At 38.0% G+C, this 25,531-nt stretch overlaps 3 protein-coding genes and 2 long non-coding RNA genes across 6 annotated transcripts; 4 read left to right on the top strand and 1 right to left on the bottom strand.

Annotated features, from left to right (window-relative positions):
* The first annotated feature begins 26 nt into the window (after nt 1–26).
* On the top strand, nt 27–442 carry LOC149269433 (uncharacterized). The gene is made up of 2 exons (XR_016270096.1): nt 27–167; nt 225–442. It is a non-coding gene; the product is annotated as an uncharacterized LOC149269433 (long non-coding RNA).
* On the bottom strand, nt 79–23,200 carry LOC149269430 (CYFIP-related Rac1 interactor B). 2 transcript variants are annotated; one of them, XM_089469006.1, is made up of 5 exons: nt 22,977–23,200; nt 21,530–21,862; nt 7,217–7,480; nt 3,585–3,847; nt 79–3,517 (listed from the first exon to the last, which is right to left on the bottom strand). In XM_089469006.1, the coding sequence occupies exons 2-5, from the start codon at nt 21,710–21,712 to the stop codon at nt 3,253–3,255; spliced, it is 975 nt and encodes a 324-aa protein (XP_089325132.1). In that variant the 5' UTR covers nt 21,713–21,862; nt 22,977–23,200; the 3' UTR covers nt 79–3,252. The 2 variants fall into 2 exon arrangements, with proteins under 2 accessions (XP_089325132.1, XP_089325133.1); XM_089469007.1 differs by lacking the exon at nt 22,977–23,200 and adding an exon at nt 22,507–22,623.
* LOC149269432 (uncharacterized) lies at nt 4,197–5,484 on the top strand. Its single transcript, XM_089469008.1, has 2 exons — nt 4,197–4,459; nt 4,538–5,484. Exons 1-2 carry the CDS (start codon nt 4,406–4,408, stop codon nt 5,222–5,224), a joined length of 741 nt encoding a protein of 246 aa, XP_089325134.1. The 5' UTR covers nt 4,197–4,405; the 3' UTR covers nt 5,225–5,484.
* Nucleotides 14,233–15,784, top strand: LOC149269431 (uncharacterized). Its single transcript, XR_016269945.1, has 2 exons — nt 14,233–14,809; nt 14,883–15,784. It is a non-coding gene; the product is annotated as an uncharacterized LOC149269431 (long non-coding RNA).
* A 277-nt stretch (nt 23,201–23,477) lies between the features above and the next one.
* On the top strand, nt 23,478–24,948 carry LOC108612423 (ankyrin repeat and MYND domain-containing protein 2). Its single transcript, XM_089469003.1, has 3 exons — nt 23,478–23,778; nt 23,838–24,605; nt 24,669–24,948. Exons 1-3 carry the CDS (start codon nt 23,572–23,574, stop codon nt 24,897–24,899), a joined length of 1,206 nt encoding a protein of 401 aa, XP_089325129.1. The 5' UTR covers nt 23,478–23,571; the 3' UTR covers nt 24,900–24,948.
* The last annotated feature ends 583 nt before the right edge of the window (nt 24,949–25,531 follow it).

The following is a 25,531-nucleotide window of genomic DNA, read 5'->3' as shown; positions in this document are numbered from 1 at the left end:
AAAAAGAAAAGCAAGTCGTGCCAAGTGTAAGTAACAAGATCGACTATAAATTGAAGCCCTCCATGCGATCGTACTACATTTACCACTCGACCAGCATTCCAGCATTAATATGAAGATTTTCTTTCTGGCTTTTCTCTTCCTGGGCATCGTGTTCAGCTTGTCTGCAGGCAAGTCCTAGAATCATTTAGATATTTCTCAATTTGTATCACCAATTTAAATTATAGCCCACAACTATGAGCACGCGGAGGACGCAGCTGAACATGGACATCATCAGAAGTTCGTGCGCAGCTTGGACGCCGTGCACGAGCACAAGAAGCCTGAGGCTTGTTGCGGCTGATGCAATGCATCAATGGTCATGGCAGCGCAATGCTGTTCCAAGTTACCGCCACGTATTAAATTAATATATAAATAAAGAAGCAATATTTTGAAAATCCAAATGAAAGACTTTTCCATTGATTAATTGCATTTTGGGGTTGCTTTGCATGGCTCTAACAGGTTTATGCCTCCTTCCCCTATACGAAATTAAAATAATAATAATACTAAAACTCTATGTTTGATTTGTAAACAACTGGCTAACACTTAAAATAGTGGTATTAGTTTAGTAAAGTTCATAGGTGTGCATACCGTCTGAGACTTGGAGCAGACTTTCCTGTCTCTCAATTGCATTAACGAATGCGAATTCTTTACATATGTATATTTCCCTGATTTACTAGACTTTTGAGGTTTGACATACATTCCATTAAGTTAGTGAAATAATGCGGATGTAGCTACTTCGAAACCTACTTCAATGAATAAATACTACATTTCTATGAAATATTAAGTTAAGGATGTCTCCGTTATACCAGCTATGCAAATATGTATATTATATTTTACATTTAATGTATATAACTAAAAATAAATACGTTATTATACTGGCCATAAAATTGATTTAAATTATTATTATGATCATGTACAAATGGACTAGTCTGGATTACTTGACATGATGTTAAAATTAATAATATGCAACTTATTTTATTAAAACAATATAATATAATTTGTGCCATGTAAAATCATAATCCGGGAAGCTATAAATATGTATATAGATATTTATAACTTGAAGTAAATAAGTTTTAAAATTCTTTAAAAAATTATGTGGCCTCAGAATCTAAGGTTTGATTGATTAATTTAAAATAATATACCATTTAATGATTAATGATGCAGATGAAGATGTTAACATTACTGATGTCAGAGCATAAAAAAAAACATAAAATTGATACTGAGAATATTATCTTTTTCTATTTCATACATATTTTGGCCAAGCCACATTTTCATTCCATTCATAAGTGAATAGAACATATACTGACCGAGTACTAAATTAATGAAGAGTCAACATATGCATAATATATATATAAATTTAATTTATATATCTCTATAGATATTTGTTCACTTTATATGTCTGCAAATACCTAAATAAACTCTTTATACGAGTGCATGAGTACGAGTTGCTCTCCAATAGAATTTATTGATTAACAATTTTTCACCTGTTTTGTTAATGAATGCATTTGTTTAGTTGCCTGTAACGCTGTAACAAAGTGGGATTTATGATGCCAAATGTTGGTCGTAAAAGTCTTATTAAGAAATATTTACATAACCATGGACGACTGCTATAAATATAGACTGCGGTCCACTCTCGGTTTATAGTAACACTTTGTTCGTCATCCAAGCTCAATGATGAAGCTCTTCTTCCTGCTCGCACTCCTCATGGCTATCGTTTTCAGCACGTCGGCAGGCAAGTCGAAGGAATTGGCTCAACTTATTGTTGCAGAGTAATCATTTCAGTTTTTTAATTATAGCTGATAGCCATGATCATAATGGATCCCATGATCATCATGATCATGCTATAGCCGCAGATCCTGTGCATCAGAGGATCGTCCGTGCCGCAGGCCCTGCGCAGGACGGAAAGGAACCAGGAAAGGAAGCACCCAAAGCCTGTTGCGGTTAAACAGTTCAGCATTGCATTGCTGAGCATCACAATCTTTGCAATGTGCAACGTGCAGCGTACCTTTCTCAAAATAAAGAGAGAATATTTTTGAAAATCTACAAAAAGTCGAAGTCTTTTCAATTTAGTCTAGATCATATATCATAGAATAGGTCTATAATATATCCTATGAAATAACGTATTAAATAAGACAAAGGCCAAGTCTGATTGTCCCTCTGAACGTTAATTCACTTAGTCGGCTATAATAGGGATAATGAAGGACAGTGAAAAGAAGTATTATTAAATTAAAATAAAGATAAATATTACAGATCTTCGAGACGTTCGAGGATCTTAATCAAAAGTTATAGAATTTTGCATTAAATATGCTATAGATATTCCTCATTATATCCTGTATAATAATATATAATATAATAATTTATATTAATTTTTAGTTTATTGTTGTTTTGCAGTTTTGATTTCTGTTCTTCATCTTTTTTTTTTTCTTTTTTTCTTCTTTGCAATACAAGTTCTTATAAATTTCTATGTGTAAATCTTAAAATATTATTGCGCAGCGTTCTTCTATAGTCAGACATACAAAGGTTAAACATATATATCAAATCTTTTTTTTTTTTAATTTCTTCAAAGTGAAAATATAAATGCATCTGCGATATTTCTGCGTGTGGTTCAGTTTGTTATTGGTTTAGGCCATTTAGTTGGTATCCTTTTGTTTATAATTAATTGTAATTGTATATATAGTCATGTACAAAAAATATGCTAATTGTATTTATTTAAAAATGTATTTAAATTTATAATCTCTGGTTAGTAGTTGAAATTGAAATTTAGGATATTCATTTCTAACATATTTGACTTTGCGCTAATTTCTTGTTTATTATTCAATTTGCAATAGTTTGTTCATTACTTAATATTAGTGCTAGATTATGAGCTAAATATTGTTGTTGTTGTTCTTGTTGTTGCTGTTGTTGCTGGTTGCTGTTGTTGATATATTTGCATCCTAACTTCTCAAGGAGGCGCCAATCAATAAAAAAATATACATATATTTATTTATTATGAAGACGACAAATGCTGGAAATGCATAAATTAAACTAAATGCTGCCTCCTCTCTGCACAACAATTCTCACACAATTCAAACATTACATTTCTATATATATAGATACTCGTAGTAGAAGCCTATTAATTACATAAATAAAAACCGTTTAAATCTTTAAACAAAGTTAACGTTACAAATTTTACACATAAACAAAACGATTTGGCTTGCTCCGCGCCCCCATCCGGCATTATGCGGCTAGCATATTACGTATGTTCTTCGGCGTATTCTCCTCGTTCAGATGCTTCGTCGTATAGCGCAGGGCATTCAGCAGTGGCTCCGCCTTTATCGCTGGCTGTGCCTGCAACAGTCGCACGCATCCCTTCACGTCCACGTGGGCTCCGCGTGCAAACGCTCCCACCGGATGGACGTGATCGTAGAGTATGACCAGACCGACCATCACGCGCAGCACCAGCATTTGCGTCTCTTCCCGCTCAATTTGTTGCAGAAGTTTTCTGAAAGCCAGCAAAGTTTTACAATTACAATAATTCTTGTGAAAATCGTTATTCATTTGCCACTTACGGATTCTCCAGCATTCGTAGGCACACCTTGGCCATTGTGCCAAGCGTTTCTGTCGTATTTTGCACATCGTCCGCATTGTCATTCACGAATTTCGATGTCGCCTCACTGAGCACTTTCAGCATGGGCGTGGCATGGGCATAGAACAACGACATACGATTCGCCAGCTCTGTGCTGACCAGCATATTTTCCGTAGAGTCGATGCGCTGTCGACTGACGATGCGCCTGTAGTAGCTAAAGTCGTTCTGTATGGCGGGTGTTTTCATCTGCAAAGTAAGTGCGAAAATTTTGTTAAACTTTATGAACTATGGCGAATCGAATAGCATTATCATAGATAAATGGTGTGTTGGCCCGTATTAGACCATTACGATTTATGACTACTTAGTCCAGACCGCACTGCTTGTTACACTAATTATACATATTATATATGAAGCAGTGCACTGCTTAGTATTCTTGGTTTTAACCACTCTGCACTGCTTAGCTTCCCACTTTAATTGAAGCCAGACTAATTTAGATCTAATTGCAGTACGTGACATCGCAATCGCACTTAAGTTTCGTTGTAATTTTCAGCCAGGCCCAAAACTCAATTTTCGAGTACATCGGATGACGCTTGAGCCTCTATTTAGCTGTCAGGGCTGCACTGGAGTCGTGCGTGAGAAAAACTTCTGAGAGCTGCCGCCTGCCCAGCCGCCCCGACAGCTAGCGGCTGTCTCATCATTTACCTTGAGGGAGCGCTCGAGACATGACAACATTTTATACTATATATGCGCACTAAACCTATATAAATACGTTATTAGCATAAATCGTTCTAACAGTAAGTAACAATGTGGCAAACAGAACGGATCAGCAGCAGCGGCAGCTTGAAAGCCTATCAATGTGTGAGTTTAGATTTGAATAAAAGCTATAATTAAACACAAAGATGATTAATTTCAACATGTGCAATACTATCTTGACAGTTCGTAGTCTCGCTAATGGCGCTTCGCTTGGCATCAGCTCAGTATGCATCACCCACGTATAATGGGCATTCGTTAAACAACAACATTCAACTACAATTGCAACGGCTGGGCTATCCCGATGCTCCATTGACCTACAGTCGGACCTATTCTGCACCTGTGCAGTCCAGGTGGTCTGGTGCGCCCATTGTTGTCAATGACGAGGCGAATATACTTCAGCAGCAGGAACGTCAATATTTGCCCATTAATTACTACAACAATAGAGAGGACTATGCCACGGTGAAGCCGGACAGCACGAATCCAAATTGGTTCAACAACAACAACAATAATCTGCCGACCACGCGTGCTGCCAATCACAATTACAACAACAACGACAACAATGACAACAACTATGGCGCCTACTACTACACACAGCCTCCAGGCCAACAAGAGCTGGACCAACGAGAGCTGCTCACTGTAGCCGATACCCGACGACCAGAAGACCAAATAGTTCGCATTGGAGGCAGTCGCTCCCTGGCTTACAACAACAACAACAATATCTACAGAAACAATGAAAACTATTATGAAGCTGCTCTGTTGCTGGGCCAACGCGAATTTCAGGCAAAATATGCCAAGCACTATGCCGACTATTTGCGCAAATATCCCCGAAGATTGCAGCCACAATATTCCAACACATTCATCGACAAATGATTAGGAATGGGTTGTACTCCAAACCTTATTTAAAGTGTGTCAGCTGAATAGTATCTAGAGTGCCAAAAATACCATTTGCCAGTGCGTGTGTGCCAAGTATCTTAATTGTTGACAAAACCATGCAAGCACAACAGTAAACGACCCCTAAACGGACCACGGATAACCTTGTTGGGTTGAGTCGTATAGAAAATTTATTGTTGAGTTATATTTTAAATAATAAAGTCAAATAAAAAATAAAATAAAAATAAGATAAAAAAAAATTAAAATAATTTACAAATATAAAATATATTAGATTTTTAATATTCATATTTTTTACATGAAGAGAGCATTCACTGTACTTGAGCAGTTGGAGTGTATCTGCTTCTAGTATTCGGTTCAATAAAACGTGTAGCATACTTTGAGGCACACTCTAAAATCGCATGCAAAGGGGCAACACCCAGGGCAACAAAAGTGCGAAAAGACAGCAATTAACTAGAAACGGAAATGCCTGTTTCTATTACAGTTATTCCGCTACGGCTAGGCACGTTTGGACACTACAAATAAGTATATGAAGTGCCAATGCATAAGACAAGTGCATGTGCATTTATCCATCTATACATACATATATGTGTGTGCGTGTGTGTGTGAATGGATACTTAAACACACAGCAGCATCATCATCTCTCTCAAGATCCTTCATATTAACTTCAGCATACAAATTTGCAGACATGAACGGCAATCAAACGATGACGTTGAACTTTATCGAGTTGCTGCGCCGTTTACCCCGCCCTCTGCCTCCTCCTCCTCCTTTCGCATCAGCTTGCAGTTTCATAAAAGTTTTGCGGAACGGAAGCGAGCGCAATGGGATAACGCGGGATTTGTATTTCGCTCCGATACGACAAAACTCGCATTTATAGTCTTGTCAAGGGGAGTAACGCGATAGAACGTTAGATATCTGATCTCAAAAGCTAAGAGTTTAACCTACATTAGGCCATGTTCAGTTCGATTGTGAAATTTATTATTAAAGAACTTGAACATTTTAAATACGAATTAAAACTAATCTAGCCCCGTCTGTTCCTAGCGATACTTGAGATAATAAAAGTCAAGCTGTTTGATATATCTGTGCCTATTTCTAACATATCGATAAATGTACATTTTATTTCTGGTGATCTAAACAGGAATTGTAGATTATAATAGATAATTGTAATAATTTGAAATTTCTATTTCAATGTATAATATTTTATATTTACATTATTATATTATTATATTATTATAAATATAATTTTCATTTATTCTAACCAAAGCCAAGCTCAAAACATTTCCAATTTGATTTACCGTAGTGTGTCTAATAAAAGAAGCTCAATTACACATGGTTGGAGATACAGATAGAGAGAGGGAGAGCGATATATGTGTAAAAGAAAAGCAAGAGATTCTTTAAGCAGTTTTAAATTATTTTCAACATGCTCCAACCGACTTTCTGGAGATATGCCCCAGCCTCGACACACAACGTTCTGCTTTGCGTGCTCACTGAAGCGCCGACATTTGGCCAGGCCGTTAAAATGAGTGCGTGTGTGCGCTCCAAATGAGGCTTCACTGTACAGAGCATACAGCAACGTTGAAGATATTTCATCAATGAGCAGCAGCACGCGCTCACCTTAACTGACAGACAGATGGACAGACGGAGAGACGGATGGATGGATGTTCAAACTGGCAGTCAATTAAAAATGCAACCACGCGCGCAATGAGTTGGCAAAGACTTGGCTAAGACTTTAACCGGCTGTTGCACCCACATAAGGTAAGCCAAACGACAACAAACGTTGGCTGGTCTGGTCTGGCTGCTCTGGCTGGTCTGGTCTGGTCTCAAAGAAGACATAACACTGTTGACCCACGCGCCTTGAAGCAGCGCGATATGTTTATACATTGGGCGTAAAGTGTGCCCAAACTAGGCAAGAGTTGTAACACACATACACCCACACATCCACACACATATATACATGATTGTCGTGTAACTCACCTTGTACTCATCGAATTTCAACACAAATTCCAATATCTCAGCCAGCTGCTTGACCAGCGCCTGCTGCGTCTCCAGATGCTGTGTCGGATTGAGCTTGCCGCCCACCAACTGGCCGAGCAGCTTGGGCACTATTTTGTCCAGCTCCAGGGAGTGCTCGTAGCACCGTTTCAGCTTGATGACCAGTGGCAGCACCGCGGACCACGCTTTGGCCTGCACCTCGGGCGAGGGATCGGCGATGGCTTCGCGTATTTCTTTGTTGGCGCCCTGCAAGCATCAAACACATGAAAATGATTTTAGTTTTTTGTTTCAATTCAATATTGGCCGGGCCTAGTCAAATGTTCGCTTGACATGCAAACAATAAGCGAATAAACGATTTTCCTCGCGTTTCATAGATTTCATAGATTTTTTATTATTATTATAGCAACACAGCCTGCATTGTTGTTGTTGCTGCAAGCTTTGTTATGTCTATGCCACATGCAACAATGACGACGCTGCGACGTCGCTGCGTGCAGTGACCAGCGCTGCGATTTTATCGACGCTCTATGATCTAGATTCCAAAGGCAAACAAACTAAACAAAAACACAACACAAAGCCCAATGGACGCTTGGTCATTGCATGCTTGCAAAAGTTGATTTCGCGTACAAGTTGAAAACTTTGCTGCCGTATAGGCAATCAGCAAATTGCGTTGATTATTTCAATTCATTTCAGTGGCGTTTCAGTTCAGTCTCTAATCGACACATGTCCAATTGCCAAGTGCCACTAATAACAGTTAAGTTTTCATTCAAACTGTCAGCAACTAAAAGGCTAGTCGCATCAGCAAGTTAATTAACCCACTTGTATGAACTTAGTTTAATCTGACTATCAACATTTCCTACTCCGCAAAATAAGGCTTGGGGATAATAGCGAAAATGTTTAGAAAAGATTGCAATACGATATTTATGATATATTACTTGCAAATTTTCGAAAGAGAATTTGACTAAACATTTATATTCATTCGTTTCAACTTTAAAGAATTAAACTGTAAGATCACTGTCAGGCAGGAGAGTAATGTGGAAACTCGTGTATCAATAATAAAAACGATGAAGTTGAGATTAATATTTAAAATTATGTATGAACTCGTATAGATACTCTTGTATAAACTACTTAAACATGAAAAATATCTATAAGGAAATATTATGAACAGCAGGTGACATATGAACTTATTTTATAGTATTGCATTAATTTAAAACACATATATAATTTTTACAAGAGCAATATCAACAATATTAAAAAATAAATAAAAGAATTTTTTTATACATACATTTTCTATACATTTTTGTATACTTTTGAAATTTTGCAGATCCCAGCGATTGTTGGGGTATGAGAGTTATAGCTAATAACTCTATTAGTATTTTTATAAGTAAGAGAAATATTATTAACTGTATTAGTATTATTATAGTAAATAACTATAAAGTTGAACAGCAGTTTCATTTTACAACCATTTTTTGCTCAAATACTTTTAAAAACGCAAACAATTACAAAATATGGATAATTCACACGCAAGCTGATAGCGTCTTCTTGGTTTTAGCCATTAAAACTGCCACGCCCACGAATTTTTGACTTCATATTACAAATTGGAATGCAAAAGAAAATGTTTCGATGCAAGTGAACTAGGCTTATATACATATACTAAACATTTATAGTATTTATAATGAAATTATAGCAATGAAGCAAAAGCAAAAGCCGAAAAGCCCAACTCAAATCGTCTGCATGACTGAAGCGTTGTTATTTTTGGTTCGTTGGCACCTTTTGGGTGTGTTTGTGCTGTAATTACATGGACTCTTGTTGCCACATGTTGTGTGCTTGTAATTAAATTGCTGCACATATCATCAACAAAAGTCTGCAGTCTGGTCTACCCTCAGACATTCTCTCACACTTGCTGTGCATCGACGAGTGCTTTGGCATAATCAAAATGCAACCGTCGGCATCTAAATCAACACATGGACCCAGGTGGAGCATAAAGCCAGAACTGCAGCTGTAGCTGACTTGCAGCATTACCTTCTGTGCTGAGCAGCATTTACACCTGTCCGCGCAGCCTGGAATTGTCCTTGACGCCCGGCAGCTGTTGGCTGCTGCACTTGAAGCTGCACAAATGTTTAACACGTGCAAACAAACAAGTCAAGGAACAAAGAGAGAAATAAAAAGAGCAGAGTGAGAGAGACGGTAAATTCTTTTGACTTGGCTGTTGTATTGTCTCGTTTACGCCTGCGATTCTCTAAGGACTCTTATGGCTGGCCATGCAACGGAAACTGCGCTCCTGCTTGAGCTATGTGGACAGACAGATTCGCAGGCTGAGATTGTGCCTTTGCTGCAGTCATACATACATATTTATAGGTGTGTGTGTGTGTGTCTATCTCAGATGTTTAACATTGTTTCTACTTGTGTGTGGGCGTGCTTCTGATTCAGCCCCTTTGCTTATTTTTTAGGCATTTATCTCACATCGCGACATGTGCAAGTCGAAAACAAAGAGCCTAGCCATAGGTAGAAGAGTTTCTGCTGCAGCGGCTGCTCCGTGCAGCATCTTGCAGCTTTGTCACAGGAAGTTCGCACAGACGTATGCACACTCGCGCACACACACACAGCCCCTCACTTATTCAGCATTTGTTGATTCATCGCCTTCTTCTGCAGCATCGCATAAAACGTTACATGCTCCAATAACAAAGCACGTGCTGTGTCTGCTTCATGCATTTTACCAGGAATACTTCACACTTCACCCACAACAACAACAACCACAACAAACTTGAACTTGCATGACTTTTAAGAAACAGTTTTCGTTTTGTAACTGTTTCTAGTTTTCTTCTTTTTTTTAATTAACACTTAATGTGCACAGCAACAACAACAACAGCAAATGCGGCATACAAGCACTCAATCGTTTTTATCTAATTCAGAAAGAGCGCGAGAGGGACAGAGAGTGCGAGAAAGAGACACAGATAACGTCCGTCACATAGTTAATTAACTTTGCGAACTGCAGCCACTCTGCATAAAAGAAGAAGTAAAAGCGTTGTAATTGCTGCCTGCTGTAGGCAGCTGCTGCTGCTGCTGCTGCCTTCTTCTGCTCTTACTCTTCTTGTTGTTGTTATTTTTATTTTAATTGTAAATTAAATTACACTCAATGCGGAAACGAGTGTTTCATCTGCTGCGGCTACTTTGATGTGTAGACCAACGATGGCACTCGCCCAGCCAGTGCTGGGGGCCATTAAACCATTTGCATGTTTCACTTAGCATATATCGATTACTGTGCTCGATAATTATACACATAAAGGTTAGGAGGAACAGCCGTGTAATCAACTCGCCTGCAAATTTCAAGTGCACAAACATAAACCATTTGATAAGGCCTTATTTGCAGCTGTGCTACGACTTTTATGTGGAACTTAAAACTTGAACTATATATAATTACAGAGGACATTTTGAGCTGTGCAGCACTAGTGCATAATAGATTTGTTAATTTTAATTCAAAACAAGTAAGAAAGCTCCAGTCGAGACTGCTCCACTAGGAGATACCCTGAACCCTCCAAGCTGATATTCTAATCATTCTGCACTTCTTTTATGCACACATACATACATATGTATCCACACGCACGCATAAGCCTGCGCTCTGCTAACTGCGCAGCAAGCAGCGACTGCGCTTGGGCTGCGCTGCAGTGTGGGCAATATTATGAGAATTTATTTGTTGAATAATTTCTTTTGTAGACATACGATCTTAATGAAACTTTCAGAGCGTAATCATATGGTGAATATGTGTGTACATTCCAAAGCCCAAGTCTCTAGTACTTGCAATTTTTTTCAAATTGGGGGAGAAGGGGGCGTGGTATCCAAAATCTGTAAGTTACAAAATCTTTGTATCGATTAACTTTATATACAACGCAAATTTGAAGACTCCAGGTCTAAAAATGTTCAAATTAGGCTGCAAAAACCAAATCAATTTTTCGATTATTCTCGATAAAAAAGATATCGGACAATTTATCGAAAAAATAAAACAAACTCGTACTGCGTATGGTACTCACGAGTATGCATGCCAAATTTCAGCTCTTTAGCTCTTATAACTTCTGAGATCGACGCACTCATACGGACGGACGGACGGATGGACGGACGGACAGACGGACAGGGCTATATCGACTCAGCTGGTTCGCGCTGATCAAGAATATATATACTTTGTGGGGTCTGCCACGCCTCCTTCTTCCCGTTACATATTTTTTCACAAAACCATTATACCCTGATTTCCCATTTTCAATGGGTTCAGGGTATAATAACAATAACAACAAGAACTCTATAGAGCTAAACCTAACCAGTTTGCTATTTAAATTACTGAGATTGACCGTTTATGAGTAGTAAGAAATTTGGCTAGATTAACCCAGTTCGAAATATAGAAGCAAGAAATAAATACCCTACTCCAATATAATTTTTAATATATATAACATTTAGGCTATACGAAATCCAAGTTTAAACAAAAGTGTGAATGTACTTTAATTAATTTCAAATATATTTATTTAGAACAATATAATAGTTTCACTTAATTATCAAGAGTAAAACAATTGTCTTTTGATTTTACAACAATCAATATAATTACTTTTACTAATTTACCCAGCTATATTATATCTCAAAGACAATACTCCGCTGCTAGAACACTCTCCCATATTGATAGAGAGTCAATATATTAGTTTTGTGATTTAATACATTACGATACCTATAATTTCTTTTCAGAAATCCCTATTAAGCCAAATCACACATACTTTCTTCAAAAATTAAAAGTTCTTATTCTTGAATAATACATCCATATAGCAAACATTGTTAGGTCTACAATTTAAAATCATTTAGTCCAGATTATTACTTTATCTTCCATCCATATTTGAGTTTCCTAAGAAATCGCACTCAAAACAAATCAACAAATTCTAAGGAAAAATGAGAACACGAAAAGGCGTGATTTATATACATACATACATACATATATTCATACGTACATTTGGAAACCAGCCGACGATGACTATTAAAATCGCATAATTTATACTTATTGAGCAGAAAGTCACAGTTAATGGGAAAGACCCATTAACATTAGCCAGTGGCAGCAGCTCCCACAGACATTTGGCCGCCACAGCCTAGTGACATTATTTCCCATGGAAGACCCCGCAGCATAACTCAATCCAATCCAATCCAATGCAACCCAAGCGCCATTGTATGTGCGACTGCTATATAATCATACATATTTCATAACAGCTTTCGTTGTTTCACTCTAAGTACCCCCTCTTTCTCTGACTCTGTCTCTCTCTCTCTGACTCTGTCTCTCTCTCTCTCCCTCTCTGTTTTTCACTTTGTAATACGCCTTCCGCTGACATGGGCTTCTTAATTATTCAATGGCCCCATATCAAACACGACAAGGGAGCCCAGCGAGTACAACATATGTCTGCGTATTGCAAAACTCTCTTTGTGCTTTGTGCTGTATAGCTGCTGCTGACAGCAGGAGGAATACAGAAACAGCAGAACTGAAACAATGACAGCAACAACTATAGCTTCGCTCTTGTCTGAGTCATACGAGTCGATCGTTGTCTGGGATCGTTCTCTCGGCTCTACAGACGCACTCTCGCGTCTTCACTTCTCTTCTCCTATACTCGACTTGTGTCGAAGCGGCATTTGTGGCTTTGTTGTGGCTGTAATTGCTGTTGAGGTAAATTGGCTTCGATTTTCACAAGAATGCATCGTGAACTATCGACAGAATCCACAGGTGATGCCTACTGCTATAAATAGTTGCACTCGTAACGAAATGATTAAAGATTCATTTGAAAGTCGGAATACGTATGGGCACATCGGGCGATAATACGCATCATGATAGAGCATCTAAAACAGCTGCTCAGTGAATCACATGCATCATTCACCCAATGAACGGCTGCTGCTCATTATGATGATGATGTTGATGATGGCGATGATGACAATGGGTCCGTCAGTCTGACTAACTTGCGCTCCGAGTACACGGCAAAAATAATACATAATGCGCATGGGGCATGAGAACAAAGGGCCTGTCGATGGACCCACTGAACTGCGCAATAAACAGATGCTAATTTAAGTACAACTCGTATGTAAAGCAGGCAAATGGTGCGTAAATTTCAGCTAGCACTAAAATAACCACAATGGCCTAATTTTCAGCGCGCTTTTCAAGGGCTTTAGGCCATTCAAACCACACGCAAAAAAATCCAAGCGTATATATACGGGGAAAAAGCTTTAAGTGCCGCCAGCTTGGATGTCACGAGCGTCGTAATTTATCAAGATAATCGAAATAAGCAGCCAACCAAGTGCAACAGCAACAACAATGTCATAAAGATAAGATAAACATGTCAATTATCAATGGCGTGAGCAAGAGAGAGAGCTATATAGAGCGAGAGAAGGACAGACAGAGGCATATGGGGACCGAACGATAATAATAAGAGAGCAAAGGAACGTTATTAATTTATTCGCATGTATAAGTATTTGTAAAATTGTAAATGAAATATGATAGACAAGCTCTTCTGTTACAATTTGCATACATACATATTATCAGTAAGTCATGGCTACAAAAGTATTTTGTTATGAATTCGCCTTAGAGATTAAAGAGTGAGAAACCAGTTAGACTAATCAAGTTGGAGTTCTCCTGAAAAAATGTGGATGAGCCAAAGCAGAATGAATGAATGTGGAGGGGAATTCCAAATGTCGTACTCGATAATTATGTATACTATACATACTTAGCTGGATGATTAATAGTTCTAAAATATGCGAGATAGAGATATGCGAATACCTCAACTTTGATTTCTATCGATTTCTTAGATATGGTTAAAATGATCGATAATTTGAAACAATTGATTGATGATTTAATTCATGCTTTGATGCCCAACAATAATCTGTATGTAAAAGCTTTAATGTTTCTAGATTTTAATCATTCCAAAATCGACGATACAATACGTCTGACTAGACAAACGGGCAGAGCTAAATAAATCTCTTAATCCTAACCTAAACTATATTCAGTCTACTCTACCAACTGCTAACTCTAACATACGTATATATAACATAAAAGTTGAAACATACGTTTATGCTGCCTTGTTAACATTGATCACTATTAAATATATTTATATACATTTACACATATGTATATACATCGCATATTTTCCATGACTTCTGTAAATTGGGTTAACTTGGCAAATCTGAAAAATGTTGTCACTTTAATTGACTTTGACGACAAGCGCACATGTGCAAGAGCTATTGTATGGGAATATCGAAAATGAAAACTCAAGAAAATTCCTGGCCCATTTCACATTCAGCTGTCTTGTGCATTCCGCTTCTGCTGCTGCTGCCTGTTATAGCCAGAACAACATTTTAAAAATGTCAAGCAATATTTATCAAACATTCTTCTCTATACTTTTCAAATTAATTTTCTTTTGAATTAAATTCCTTGCAGAATCATTGTAATTCAAAGAATATGTAAGAAAAATATCACCACAAAATCTCTTCCATAAGTTATTATATTTAAGCATCGTATTAAAGTATTTCAATTTTTTACTGACATTTGCTGGAGTGGCTATCTTGCATATAAATGTATGTATATACAGATATAAAATAGTTAAGGTGCAATAAAAGAAAGCACTCAGAGTTTGTAAATATACGCCAGTTAAAGGTTTTTTTATGCCGAAAAGGACCAGACTTGCGTTGAGAAGAGGCCAGACACTTGCCAGACACTGAAACACTCACACATACATAAATATAAAGTGACAGAGTGAGGAGTAAGAGACAGAGAGAGAGAGAGTGAAATATTTATTTCCACACACACATATACACATACACCTCAACACTCAGCTGTAGACAAACTGAGTTAAATGGTCATTGGCATTTTTAGAGCCACTTGAGAGACGTTAGCAAAACAATTACAGCAGAGACGTCAAGTTCAAGGCAAACAAGCGCAGACGTCGCATACTGAGAAGCCCTTAAGAAGCTAATCCTAATCTTTAGCTTTGCAAAAGTCACGTGTGATGTGTTGTGCGACTCCCGACTCAGCTTATCCACATCGAGGCGTAGACGGCGCAGCCCTCAGTCGCAATCAAAATTGGTTTTCAAAATTGTTCTCGGTTTATTCAATTGAATTGAGTTGAATTCGGCTAACCAAAAGCCTTTCCAGTGCCATTTCAATTCAACAGAAACTGTGGGCGCTGAGGCCAAAATGGTTTTATGCAAAATTGCGCGCATCAATTGCCACCTGAGAGGAGAGCATAATGAGGCAGCAACAACGGCAACAACAACGGCAACAGCAACGCTGATCCAAGTGCTCCTCCTCTGCCAGTGGAAGTGGGCGGCTGAAGCGCGAAATGCAATTACTGACAAACATAATAATAAACTAATGCGACTGCTCTGATTGTTGCTCAAATACTAGATACCACGTAAATACATATTTAATTAGTATCTATTATATTAATGGATGATATAAAGAATCCTCTGTTATGAGTATATAAGGAACAAGCAATGCCTACATAAGCATTATAAGGAAATCGTTGGCAAATAAATTATTATACATACATATATAGATTCTATATTCCATTTTAAACTGAACAAATAAGAAATGCTTACATGCAAGCAGAACTGCCGCATGTAAATAAGAATTTTATATACATACATATATATATATATATATATATATATATATATATATATATATTCTTATAACAAGCATATATGCACATTAATTTATATATATTCATATGTGGATTCGTAGTCTGTTGCGCCATCTCATTTAGTACAGGGTATAAAATAAAAATAAACATTGCGCTTGTAAATTGTTTCAATTTTTGTTTACTTTACTGTTTTTGTAGCGTGCGTTTCTTTTTTGCCTGCGCAATTAATGAGCGCCCGATGACGTCGGAGATTCAAATAGGGAATTAAATATATGTACTTATAAACAGTCTCTAAACAGTTTGAAGACATGCGTTACGCCACGCAGTGGATGCCCAAACTCAATAAACAAACGGGCCGTAAAATAGAAAGTGAATAATTGTTAACTGATAAATCGAAGCCTAACTTGACCCTAATTGGGGTCTACGAAAATCTATTAGAGGTTAGCTAAATGCGCCATAAGGCTAGCTAAAATGTAATTAGAGAAGCCAAAAAACATTCGACGATTGAGCAATAAATTCAAATGTCATTTAGCCCATGGAAGGTGACCCCCTGCACCAGCCTGCAGTTTAGTTAACTGCTGTGTGAAATACTCGAACTGTGAAATGTGGACTACGGAAATTGAATTGTCACACAGACGGACGCAGACAATAGCTTTTGATGGCTTGACCATATCCAGAGAGGCCTAGACATGCTTAAAGGGCACCACAAAACGAATATTATAATTTTGAATAATGCGCAAAGACTCGTGTTGAGCACGCACATTATAGTAATTACTTATATATATATGATATGGAAAGCCTGACTGATCGGCTGGCTGACTGACCAGCTGTCTAACTGGCTTACTGGCTAACCGACTGCCCAGCACCGGAAGTGCGACGACGCGACGCTAATTTCGTTTCGTTTTGTTTCTGTTTTTTATTTTTTTTTCGCATTGGCCGCGCATCGCTTAACGTATTCGTGGAACTGGTTAAGCGGGGGCCACAGGAACTGAAAACGTGAATGGGAATGGAAATGCCAATGGGGATGCAGCCGGCCAATGGCTAAGGCGTAGATGGTAAAGGGTAAAGGGTAAAGGGGGAGAGTCTCTAATGACTGCTCATTTTGTCATTATTCTGATTATTGCTGCCGCCTGTCGCACTCATTGTAAAGCAGACATTAAACATTTAAGTGTTTGTTTATTCATATGCATATGAGGCTATATGGTCATTTATATGTGGAGCAGCATTTGATATATGGATCGTTTAAATCGCTTTAGCCGAGGGGAACGAGAGCTCTTAAAAAAACACGAAGTTTGTGTTGAGCAAGAAAAAGCACTTCATTATGATGGAAATCGTTTTGTTATCTATCACTGAAGAGGGCGACATACAACTTCATATATATATACGCTCAAAAATTAAATTCTTTTAGAAACTTGGATGTATTTAATTAGTCTTTATTTTTATAAGTAATCTAAAAATACAAAAATTTAAGGCGATTTAAGTTCGCTCTGAAGACTGAAAAGTCACTAGGCACATTGCACTACATTTTGAAAATAAAGATCAATGTATTGCACATACATCAAATAAATCAACAGTCATCCGTAACGCGACTAATGTTATAAAATTATACCGAGTTTCCAGTGCTTTCGTTGTTGTGGAAGATCTATGGAAATATAGGAAAAGAAAAGTGGTTCTTTTATAGATAAAAGATGCATAGATTTATTATTATAATACCTCGCAGAATAACAAAAATTTAGTGCGTCGAATACATTGTAAGTAGAGGATCTTCGGCGAATCAAAATTTTTCCCGTCAAAATCTCAACATTTTGTATGGTAGATTAGACCGCCTTAATTATAACCACTTTTATAATCAATAGAGATATATTACATCTTCCCTTTTCCACATAACAATAGATTTTTACTGGATTGGTTCTTATAGATATTAAGTAGATGCACATTGAGTAATGAGCATAGAAAGGCATAATTTGATGCGTTGGTACAAATCTGAGCACCATGGTCTATCATTTCAGCCCGCTAAAAAAATGTCCAATTATAGAATCACAGTCGTAGATAAGTCCAGTCTAGATATATTGCTTTCTACCATAAAGGCGATCAATATTTTTATTTTGAATGCAAATATTAATAATTCGGAGTAACTTGGAATATTTATTTTTAATTTTATTGTTGTCTCATCTGTACTTTTGGGAATGGATGATTTTCAAGGACGCCTACTTCTCCATATATGCATATACTCAATATGCAATCATATATGTATATATATCTGGACGCCAGACGCGTCCACAATTATTTGTCACTTTCATTTCAAATCAAATTTCAGAAGAGGTACATCAGCTGTGACTCTCTGGTCAATCAACGTTGATAAACATGACATCACTGCGGGTGTTTTCAGACAAAAGCTTAAATCACTGACGGATCTCATTGTTGCCTTTAAAATAGATACTAATCTGGCTCTCGACAAATCTTTCGATTACTTGAGACAAAACCAGCGACGCTGTTCTTATCAGAAACATGATCCATGAATCTTGTTATGCACTAATCCCATAAAATAATCAAATTTATATATTTATATATATTTATATTTATATTGTTTTCATGTGAGTTATTCGCTTTCTGATTACTTAGTATTTTATATTTTCATTTTATTTTAATTTAATTGATTAATAAATCAAATAATGGGATTGATTTGAATATCATATTTTATTTTTATCAATTAATAAATCGTAATTACCATGGGAGTCATTGATATAAAATAAGTTTCCTTGTTTCCATTTCAACACAAGCTTCGCATTTGAATACCCCAGTAAATAATTTCTTAATGCTCGTTCACATTTGATGACTCAATTAGCGTTTGAACTCATTGAACTCGGATTATGTACATATATAGCACATACATATATACATGGGCAATGCGAATCATTGTTGAACTGCGGTTACCACAGCTAGTAATTCACACATTTTATATTTAAGCTGTTAACACTATGTGCTAATCAACTGAAGGGTCAATGGCAAAATATTAACAACATATAAGTGACACACATATATTGATAAATAGATTGAATTGTGGTGATTGAAGGCTCAAAGCAGGTGAGCTAAATAAGTCAAACTAGCATCTATTACCTAGCATGTAAAGCGCACAATGTAAATATATAGTTAAACATCTCAGCAACTCTACAGTATATCATTATTGCATACATTATTCAACAAATTGATTTTACATTTAACTAAAATTTTTGTAAAATAGCCAGGAAAAATATGAAAAAATGTTTCAGAAATTAAATTCAGTCAAACTTTGATGGTCATATATAATATGCTTATGAAGGTATAAATATTACGTATGTACATATTTAAAGGAAACAAAAAGTTAGAACTTCAGCAACTCAGATATTAGCTCTATTGCATAACTCGATCAAATATATTTATATATATTTTTATTAACAGACACAAAGCGAACTCTTTTATTAATTGGAAATAGTTCGTCAGGTTTCAATGGGATTTACACCTATTGGCACGCATTTTGTGAATCTGTTATCTGGGTCCCCAATCTCGTTCTATATTTCACAAGCTGTCATATTATTTTTATGATCATTATTGTTAGAGGTGCGCGCTGTTGGCGGATATTGTCATTCTAGTTGTCGCTGTTGTTGTTGATTAAATTGTTGTTGTTGCTGTTGTTGTTTTTGTTGGTATTGCCATTGTCGTTGACATCGAGCGCTTTCAATGAGCTTGCCTTTTAGTTAACGCAGTTACTACTTATTGTTGTATCCATTCATTGGCAACTGCTGCGTTTCCCTCAACTTTTGTTGTTGTTGTTGTTGTTGTTGTTTTTATTTATTACACACAAAAGACGCATTTGTTGATTTAGTCTGCCTGTTTCGACCACAATAGCTAGTTGACAATAGAAAACTTTGCGCTACGATAGATTCGCCAACTAATTGGAAAGAGACTTTTACAGAAGTGCTCAATACGTCGAGTGCTTTTTCTCTTATCAGAATTACAACAAAACAGTCGATAAATCGTATAAGTAAAACAAAATTTAAGACAGCTCTGATATTATTCAAGACTTAAATGTTAATCTAGAAAGCTAATGCAGTTGACAATAATTTTCAATAACATAAACTTTACGCACTTATCAACTGGATCAATATACATATCTTATCAAAATATTGTCATAGCAACCACAAATCGATTATAGACTTGATTAAAAAAAGTGATGATTCGATAAGATCAATGTATTTGTCAATGTATTGTCATACACATTTCTATCGTTACATTGCGCTAGGACTGTAAGAGTATTGCATCTTTCATGCATTGCTTCTTCGCCTTTTCTCTTTTAACTAGGCGCAGTTTTCACTTTATTTATAGCTGCAAAAAGTGCAGAACGTGAAGCTTTTCCTTTTATATTTCGCTATATTTAGCGTGCCAGGCCAAAGATTTGTGTGTCAGGAATCTTAAGAGAGGAGTCATCGGGGAGCAGACTGTAGACATGGCGCACATAACCAGTTTATTGCCTTTCTGTAACCAGTCCACCACCCAAACCACTCACCCACAGTCTGCGGGAGCGCAAAGTCGCGAATGCTTCCACTAAAACTGCAATGAAAATAAATGCGCACGAAAAAAGAATTGAGCGCATTTCAAGTAGCTCCCAGGGGGACGAGTGGGCTTGAGCTTCAAAGGCTTTAAATGGTTACGAGGTCGACTTTGTTGTATGTTGGTCACTTTTACCGTTACACAAACACACACACGCACACACCTACAAACAAAGGAAATGAGCTCATTTGGTTGACATTTTCCAGTTCATTTGCGTTGATTAACGCTCTGGACAGAAATTTCATTTAGCTTGGCCGAAAGCCAATTAATATTTCGCACCACGACACCAAAATCCAATTCGAGCTCGAATTTCAGCTTAGCAAAGGTCAGCAACAACAGCAATAAAGCAACAATTACATAAACATTAGGCGTCACAGCAGTCATGACTAATCCTCCTAAAGAATAGGCTTAAAAGAGAACCGAAGAACTTCGCGGCGAATATAACGCAGAAACTGACGTCAAAAGTCCAAGCAGCAAAATGAAGAGTTCCGATTGGGCTCTGATTGGGTTCCGATTGGGATCCGATCATGTAGGCGCATAGGCATAGTGTGAGTCAGCCTGAGGTAATGTTGCCAGTTTATAGCAAAGCATAAAATAATTTTAAGACTCAACAGAATAAAGTAATATATGTATATATTTTTCAACTGGATCTCTCTCAGTTTACTGGTATTCATAATCAATAAACAAATAGTATGCATATATTACCCAATGCAAATTTTACGAGAACTCTGGCAGCACTATGTAAAGAGCGTTAGTTTGCAGACAGACACACAGAGAGCGAAGCACGCGAGAAGAGCGAGATCAAATAACTGTTGACGCTGTTAGGCAAAGGTTAAATACTCAATTTGTTGACTGCCCCCCGTTATTTTCGCACATTGTCATTTGATTATTGCGCTCTCGCTTCAACTTATCAGTTGAGAGGGTAGCAAAAAGAGCGCAACTAAATTTGAAATATTTTCTTTAGTGAATGTAGTAAAATCGGAAATTAGTTTTCGTTAATCGTTACCTACTTATTACCGCGACTGGTTCGAAGTGCTACTTGAAAACGGGTTGATGACGCACTCACCTTATAGATTTGTATCTCGTCCAGAACGACTTCCGATTCCTTGAGCACGCGCTCCACCTCATCGTACACCTCCCGCTCCGTATCCGTGGGCGCGGCATTCTCAAAGTCAAGGAATACATCGTAGGATTTGGCGGCACAGCAATTCGAATCATCGCGTGACAACAGACTCAGCAGTTTGCCCATTTTATTAATTAATTTATTATAAATGTGGCTTATTAAATATATTCAGCTTTATGTTTGTATTGCTCTGCTTCTTCTGATATTAATATAGATTTTCTTTTTTTTTTTTTATCACTTTTTGTTGCGTTTCACTCTATTGTGCACTTGTTCACTCTGAAAGGTAAAGCAGAATGGGGCGATTCATTAGGCATTTCCAGCTGCTGCTGAAGCACTGCACCTGTTGTGCGTGCTATCTCCTAAGGGTTAATAAATTGTGACAGCAACAGCTGCTAGGATTCCATAGTGGACAAAGTAAACAGTTCTTTTTAACGGAATAAAAGACAGACAGTAGGAGGGAGAGAGATTAAGAGAGGGCGAAGACTAACAAACGCTAGCGACAGCAACAACGACATTTGCATTGCGGGGGGTGATCTGCACCGAGGCTGTTTGCCATGTGTCTCACTGTGCATGTGTGAGTGCTGGAGCATGTGTGTATTTGTTCTGTTGAGAGCTGCTTGTGCGCAGGAAATGGTGCGAAACTAAAACTTATCGAAATTAGTAAACAACTACGCTCACACACACACACACATGCAATCACCGCAAGGCCAATGTTCACGCCAAGTAGGAAAAAGGCAATTTTCCTCGCCACACAACCACATGTAAACATTTTAGATATCCGCACGCCCTCCACTCGTCTTTCAGTTAATAGGGCGAGAAAGAAAAAGCAGCCAAAAGTTTGTGCGAGTCTTTTATTAATAATTTTATTGTATTGCACACACACACACGCCCATATGTATGTGAACATGTATTGGTGTTACCGTCATCGCAATGAGGCTTTGTTTATCTGCATCGCCTTATCTGGCTGTCACTTCTCTTTTGAATACCCTGCAGCTATTGCAGAAAGGGGTAGATGACATGTATATATCAGCCTATAAATTACAACATATGTCACTAAGAGAAGCCATATTATTATTAAACATATGTTTTCTTTCATTTCAGGCAATAGAGCTGGGGTGATAACAATTTAATATACATTCAAATTAATATTCAATCGAAGTACTGAGTAACTTCTAGTCGCGCACTTCAAACTGCATTTGCTGCTGCTGCTGCTATTTTGCGCGCTTATCTGTTTTGTTATATGCACACAGTTTTGTTATTTCTCAATGGTTTTTTAGGGTGGATTTGTGGATTATTCCTGCATTGGAATTTCAGCGAAAACATGAATTTCGTCGAATACAAAAAAAAAAAAAACAAACACACACAACCAGGGACAATTGCGCGCTATCACCTTTTTCACAGAGATTACTCGTTAACTCGCGTATCGCAATCGCTGCCTTTTATTAAATTTATTTAATGATTGCTCTTCTGCATTTAGGCTTCAAACATCACAAGCGAACACACAAGGCTTGTGTTTTAAAAATATAAAAACATGCACCACAAAAAATCACACGGCGCACAACACGCGCAACCACCTCTCTCAACGGCAGCTAAAAACGTACTAAATTTTACTTTCCTAGTGCTGCCAGGCAGACCAAATCGGTAAAAAAGTAAAGGAAATTTGTTCTTCACAACTGGTACGCAGCTTAGGAAAAATACAAACGGTATGTACGGGCACTATTAGAGTAAACGAAAATATCAGTTGATATATAAATATATTTTTATGTATTTATATTTAAATATATATATATATATATAATAAGTAAGTAATGATTTATTTATTGATATACATGTGCAACTAATTTCTTTATGAACACCGTACTAGTTTGCTATCGTCTCAGTGTTGGAAACTGAGCAATCGAAAATGTGATAACTGTTTCGAAGTGTGTACACACTGTCACTCTCAACTTTTTCGTTAACCAGTTTCTTGATAAAAATCGAAAAATATGAGTGGAGACGGCAAAAAGTCACAGCTGGACGAAGTGCAGCAACAGCTAATCGATTGTATATCAAAGAATGACACCAACGGCTTCAAACAAATGCTGGGCCAGCTGAAGGGCGGCGTCAACTTCGTGGACGACAGCGGAATGTCGATTCTAGCGCACGCCAGCTTTAAAGGCAACAAGGAAGCAGTGCAGTTGCTGTTGGACATGGTAAGGCAGCCTAATGAGTGCGGAGCGTGATTGCAATCGCTAATACATTAACTTAATAGGGGGCCGACATTAATCTGAACCAACATGGCGCTGATTATACGCCGCTCCACTTCGCCGCATTGTCCGGAAATACGCACGTGTGCCGCCAGCTCCTGGATGCGGGCATCAATCCGAACAGTATAAACAGCGTGAATCGCACTGCCTCGCAGATGGCCGCCTTTGTGGGCAATCACTCGTGTGTGGAGACCATTAACAACTATGTGACACGCGCCAGCCTGGAGTACTACACACAGCCGCATGGTCAGCAAACAGAGCCGTACATTCCAGTCGTGCTTCTGCGGTCTTTCCACAGCTTTGTTACGGAAATCAATCTGCATCCCGTTCGAATCACGCTAAATGCCCAGTCGTTGGGTCTCCTCAAGATACTGCCCAATCTTCGCAAGGCTCTGTCGCTGATGTGCGAGAAGGAGATGCAGAAGACCCACGACATAAACGAGCTGCTCGCATTTAAATTCCACTACTTGGCATGGATCGTCAGGGAGCTTATGCGCTGCGAGGAGCAGTTCAAGGCCCAGCACAAGGAGAAGGCCGACGACAGCGAGGCCAACAAAAACGATTTCGTTGAGGTGTTCATAAAGCGTGTCCTCAAGGAGAACAAACTCGGCCAGCTGGACTACGTCGAGTATACTGTGCGTGAATGCGCTCGAGAGTTTCCCTACCGCGAGTGCACCATCTTTCGCCAAATAGCCACACAGCTGGGCGCGAAGGACGCGCCTCCTGCTCTCGTCATCCTCCGCAACGCCATCAACGGATTGCGCGGATTTGTGGTGAGTCTGAATTTAAATCCTTCGAAATCCTGTCGGCTAATTCTCCGCCTTTGCATTTCGTAGGACGAGTGCAGCTACTGCAGCACGTGTGGCCAAGAGAAGCCCGACAAGAAGTGCTCCAAGTGCAAGGCGGTCAAGTACTGCGACCGCGAGTGCCAGCGTCTGCATTGGTTCATGCACAAAAAGAGTTGTCCCCGTCTCTTGGCATCTGTGCTGGCCGGGGCTAAGGAGCAGCCAAAGGCGCCCATCGACACGTCCGAACTGCAAGAGGAGCTGTCCAAGCTGACAGCATAATGTCCTGATTACCTGCATTTTAAATAAACCAAATAAGATTTGCTTAAAATGCACCTCAGTCGCTTTATACAGGGTGCAATAGCTCGACGAATGTTCAAATATTAAACTAAGTGGCGCCATCTGGCGAATCAGCATAACAGTTTGTTTAGTAAATACACAGCATACCACCTTCTTGAATCTTTAGCTAAGAAACATACCCATCCAATATAACATCGACTGTGTAGCTGAGACACACACACCCGTTCGAATTTCCGCTATTATTCAAATTTCGATAACCAGTTTGGTCTTAATCTCAAATTTAATTAAATATTTCGCTCATTTCTTTTTTTTTTTTTTTTGTTGTTGTTGTTGAATCGTTAAGCCAAGCACGCCATCAGTTTTATGGTCGAATCATCTGCATATATTATATTTAGTAACATAAAAACAAGCGATCACGTACGAACAGAGCAACACCTTTACAAAAGATAAAAGAAGAAGAAACAAAAACAATATAGCATCATTATCGGAATTATCATTATCAACAGCTTTGACCGCAAAACCGGATTACAGTGAGCACAGCCCACACATAAAAATTCATTAAGTATATTAAAACAAACACAAATTAGAAACGTGAGCGAAAACATTTGCATTTT

The sequence above is a fragment of the Drosophila arizonae genome, chromosome 4 (assembly GCF_054131065.1).
Source record: "Drosophila arizonae isolate 15081-1271.41 chromosome 4, UAZ_ARI_1.0, whole genome shotgun sequence".
In the NCBI taxonomy this organism is placed as follows: Eukaryota; Metazoa; Arthropoda; class Insecta; order Diptera; family Drosophilidae; genus Drosophila; species Drosophila arizonae.
The sequence above is the reverse complement of the archived record's forward strand: the minus strand, read 5'-3'. Positions and strand labels throughout refer to the sequence as shown.

Excerpts from the sequence above, each read along its gene's own strand:
- LOC149269432 (XM_089469008.1), top strand. The coding sequence starts at position 4,406 with ATGTGGCAAACAGAACGGATCAGCAGCAGCGGCAGCTTGAAAGCCTAT. Across the intron at positions 4,460-4,537 it reads GCTTGAAAGCCTATCAATGT|TTCGTAGTCTCGCTAATGGC; the intron begins GTGAGTTTAGAT and ends CTATCTTGACAG.
- LOC149269430 (XM_089469006.1), bottom strand. The coding sequence starts at position 21,712 with ATGGGCAAACTGCTGAGTCTGTTGTCACGCGATGATTCGAATTGCTGT. Across the intron at positions 7,481-21,529 it reads ACGAGATACAAATCTATAAG|GGCGCCAACAAAGAAATACG; the intron begins GTGAGTGCGTCA and ends TGATGCTTGCAG. Across the intron at positions 3,848-7,216 it reads TGAAATTCGATGAGTACAAG|ATGAAAACACCCGCCATACA; the intron begins GTGAGTTACACG and ends CTTACTTTGCAG.
- LOC108612423 (XM_089469003.1), top strand. The coding sequence starts at position 23,572 with ATGAGTGGAGACGGCAAAAAGTCACAGCTGGACGAAGTGCAGCAACAG. Across the intron at positions 23,779-23,837 it reads TGCAGTTGCTGTTGGACATG|GGGGCCGACATTAATCTGAA; the intron begins GTAAGGCAGCCT and ends TTAACTTAATAG. Across the intron at positions 24,606-24,668 it reads ACGGATTGCGCGGATTTGTG|GACGAGTGCAGCTACTGCAG; the intron begins GTGAGTCTGAAT and ends TGCATTTCGTAG.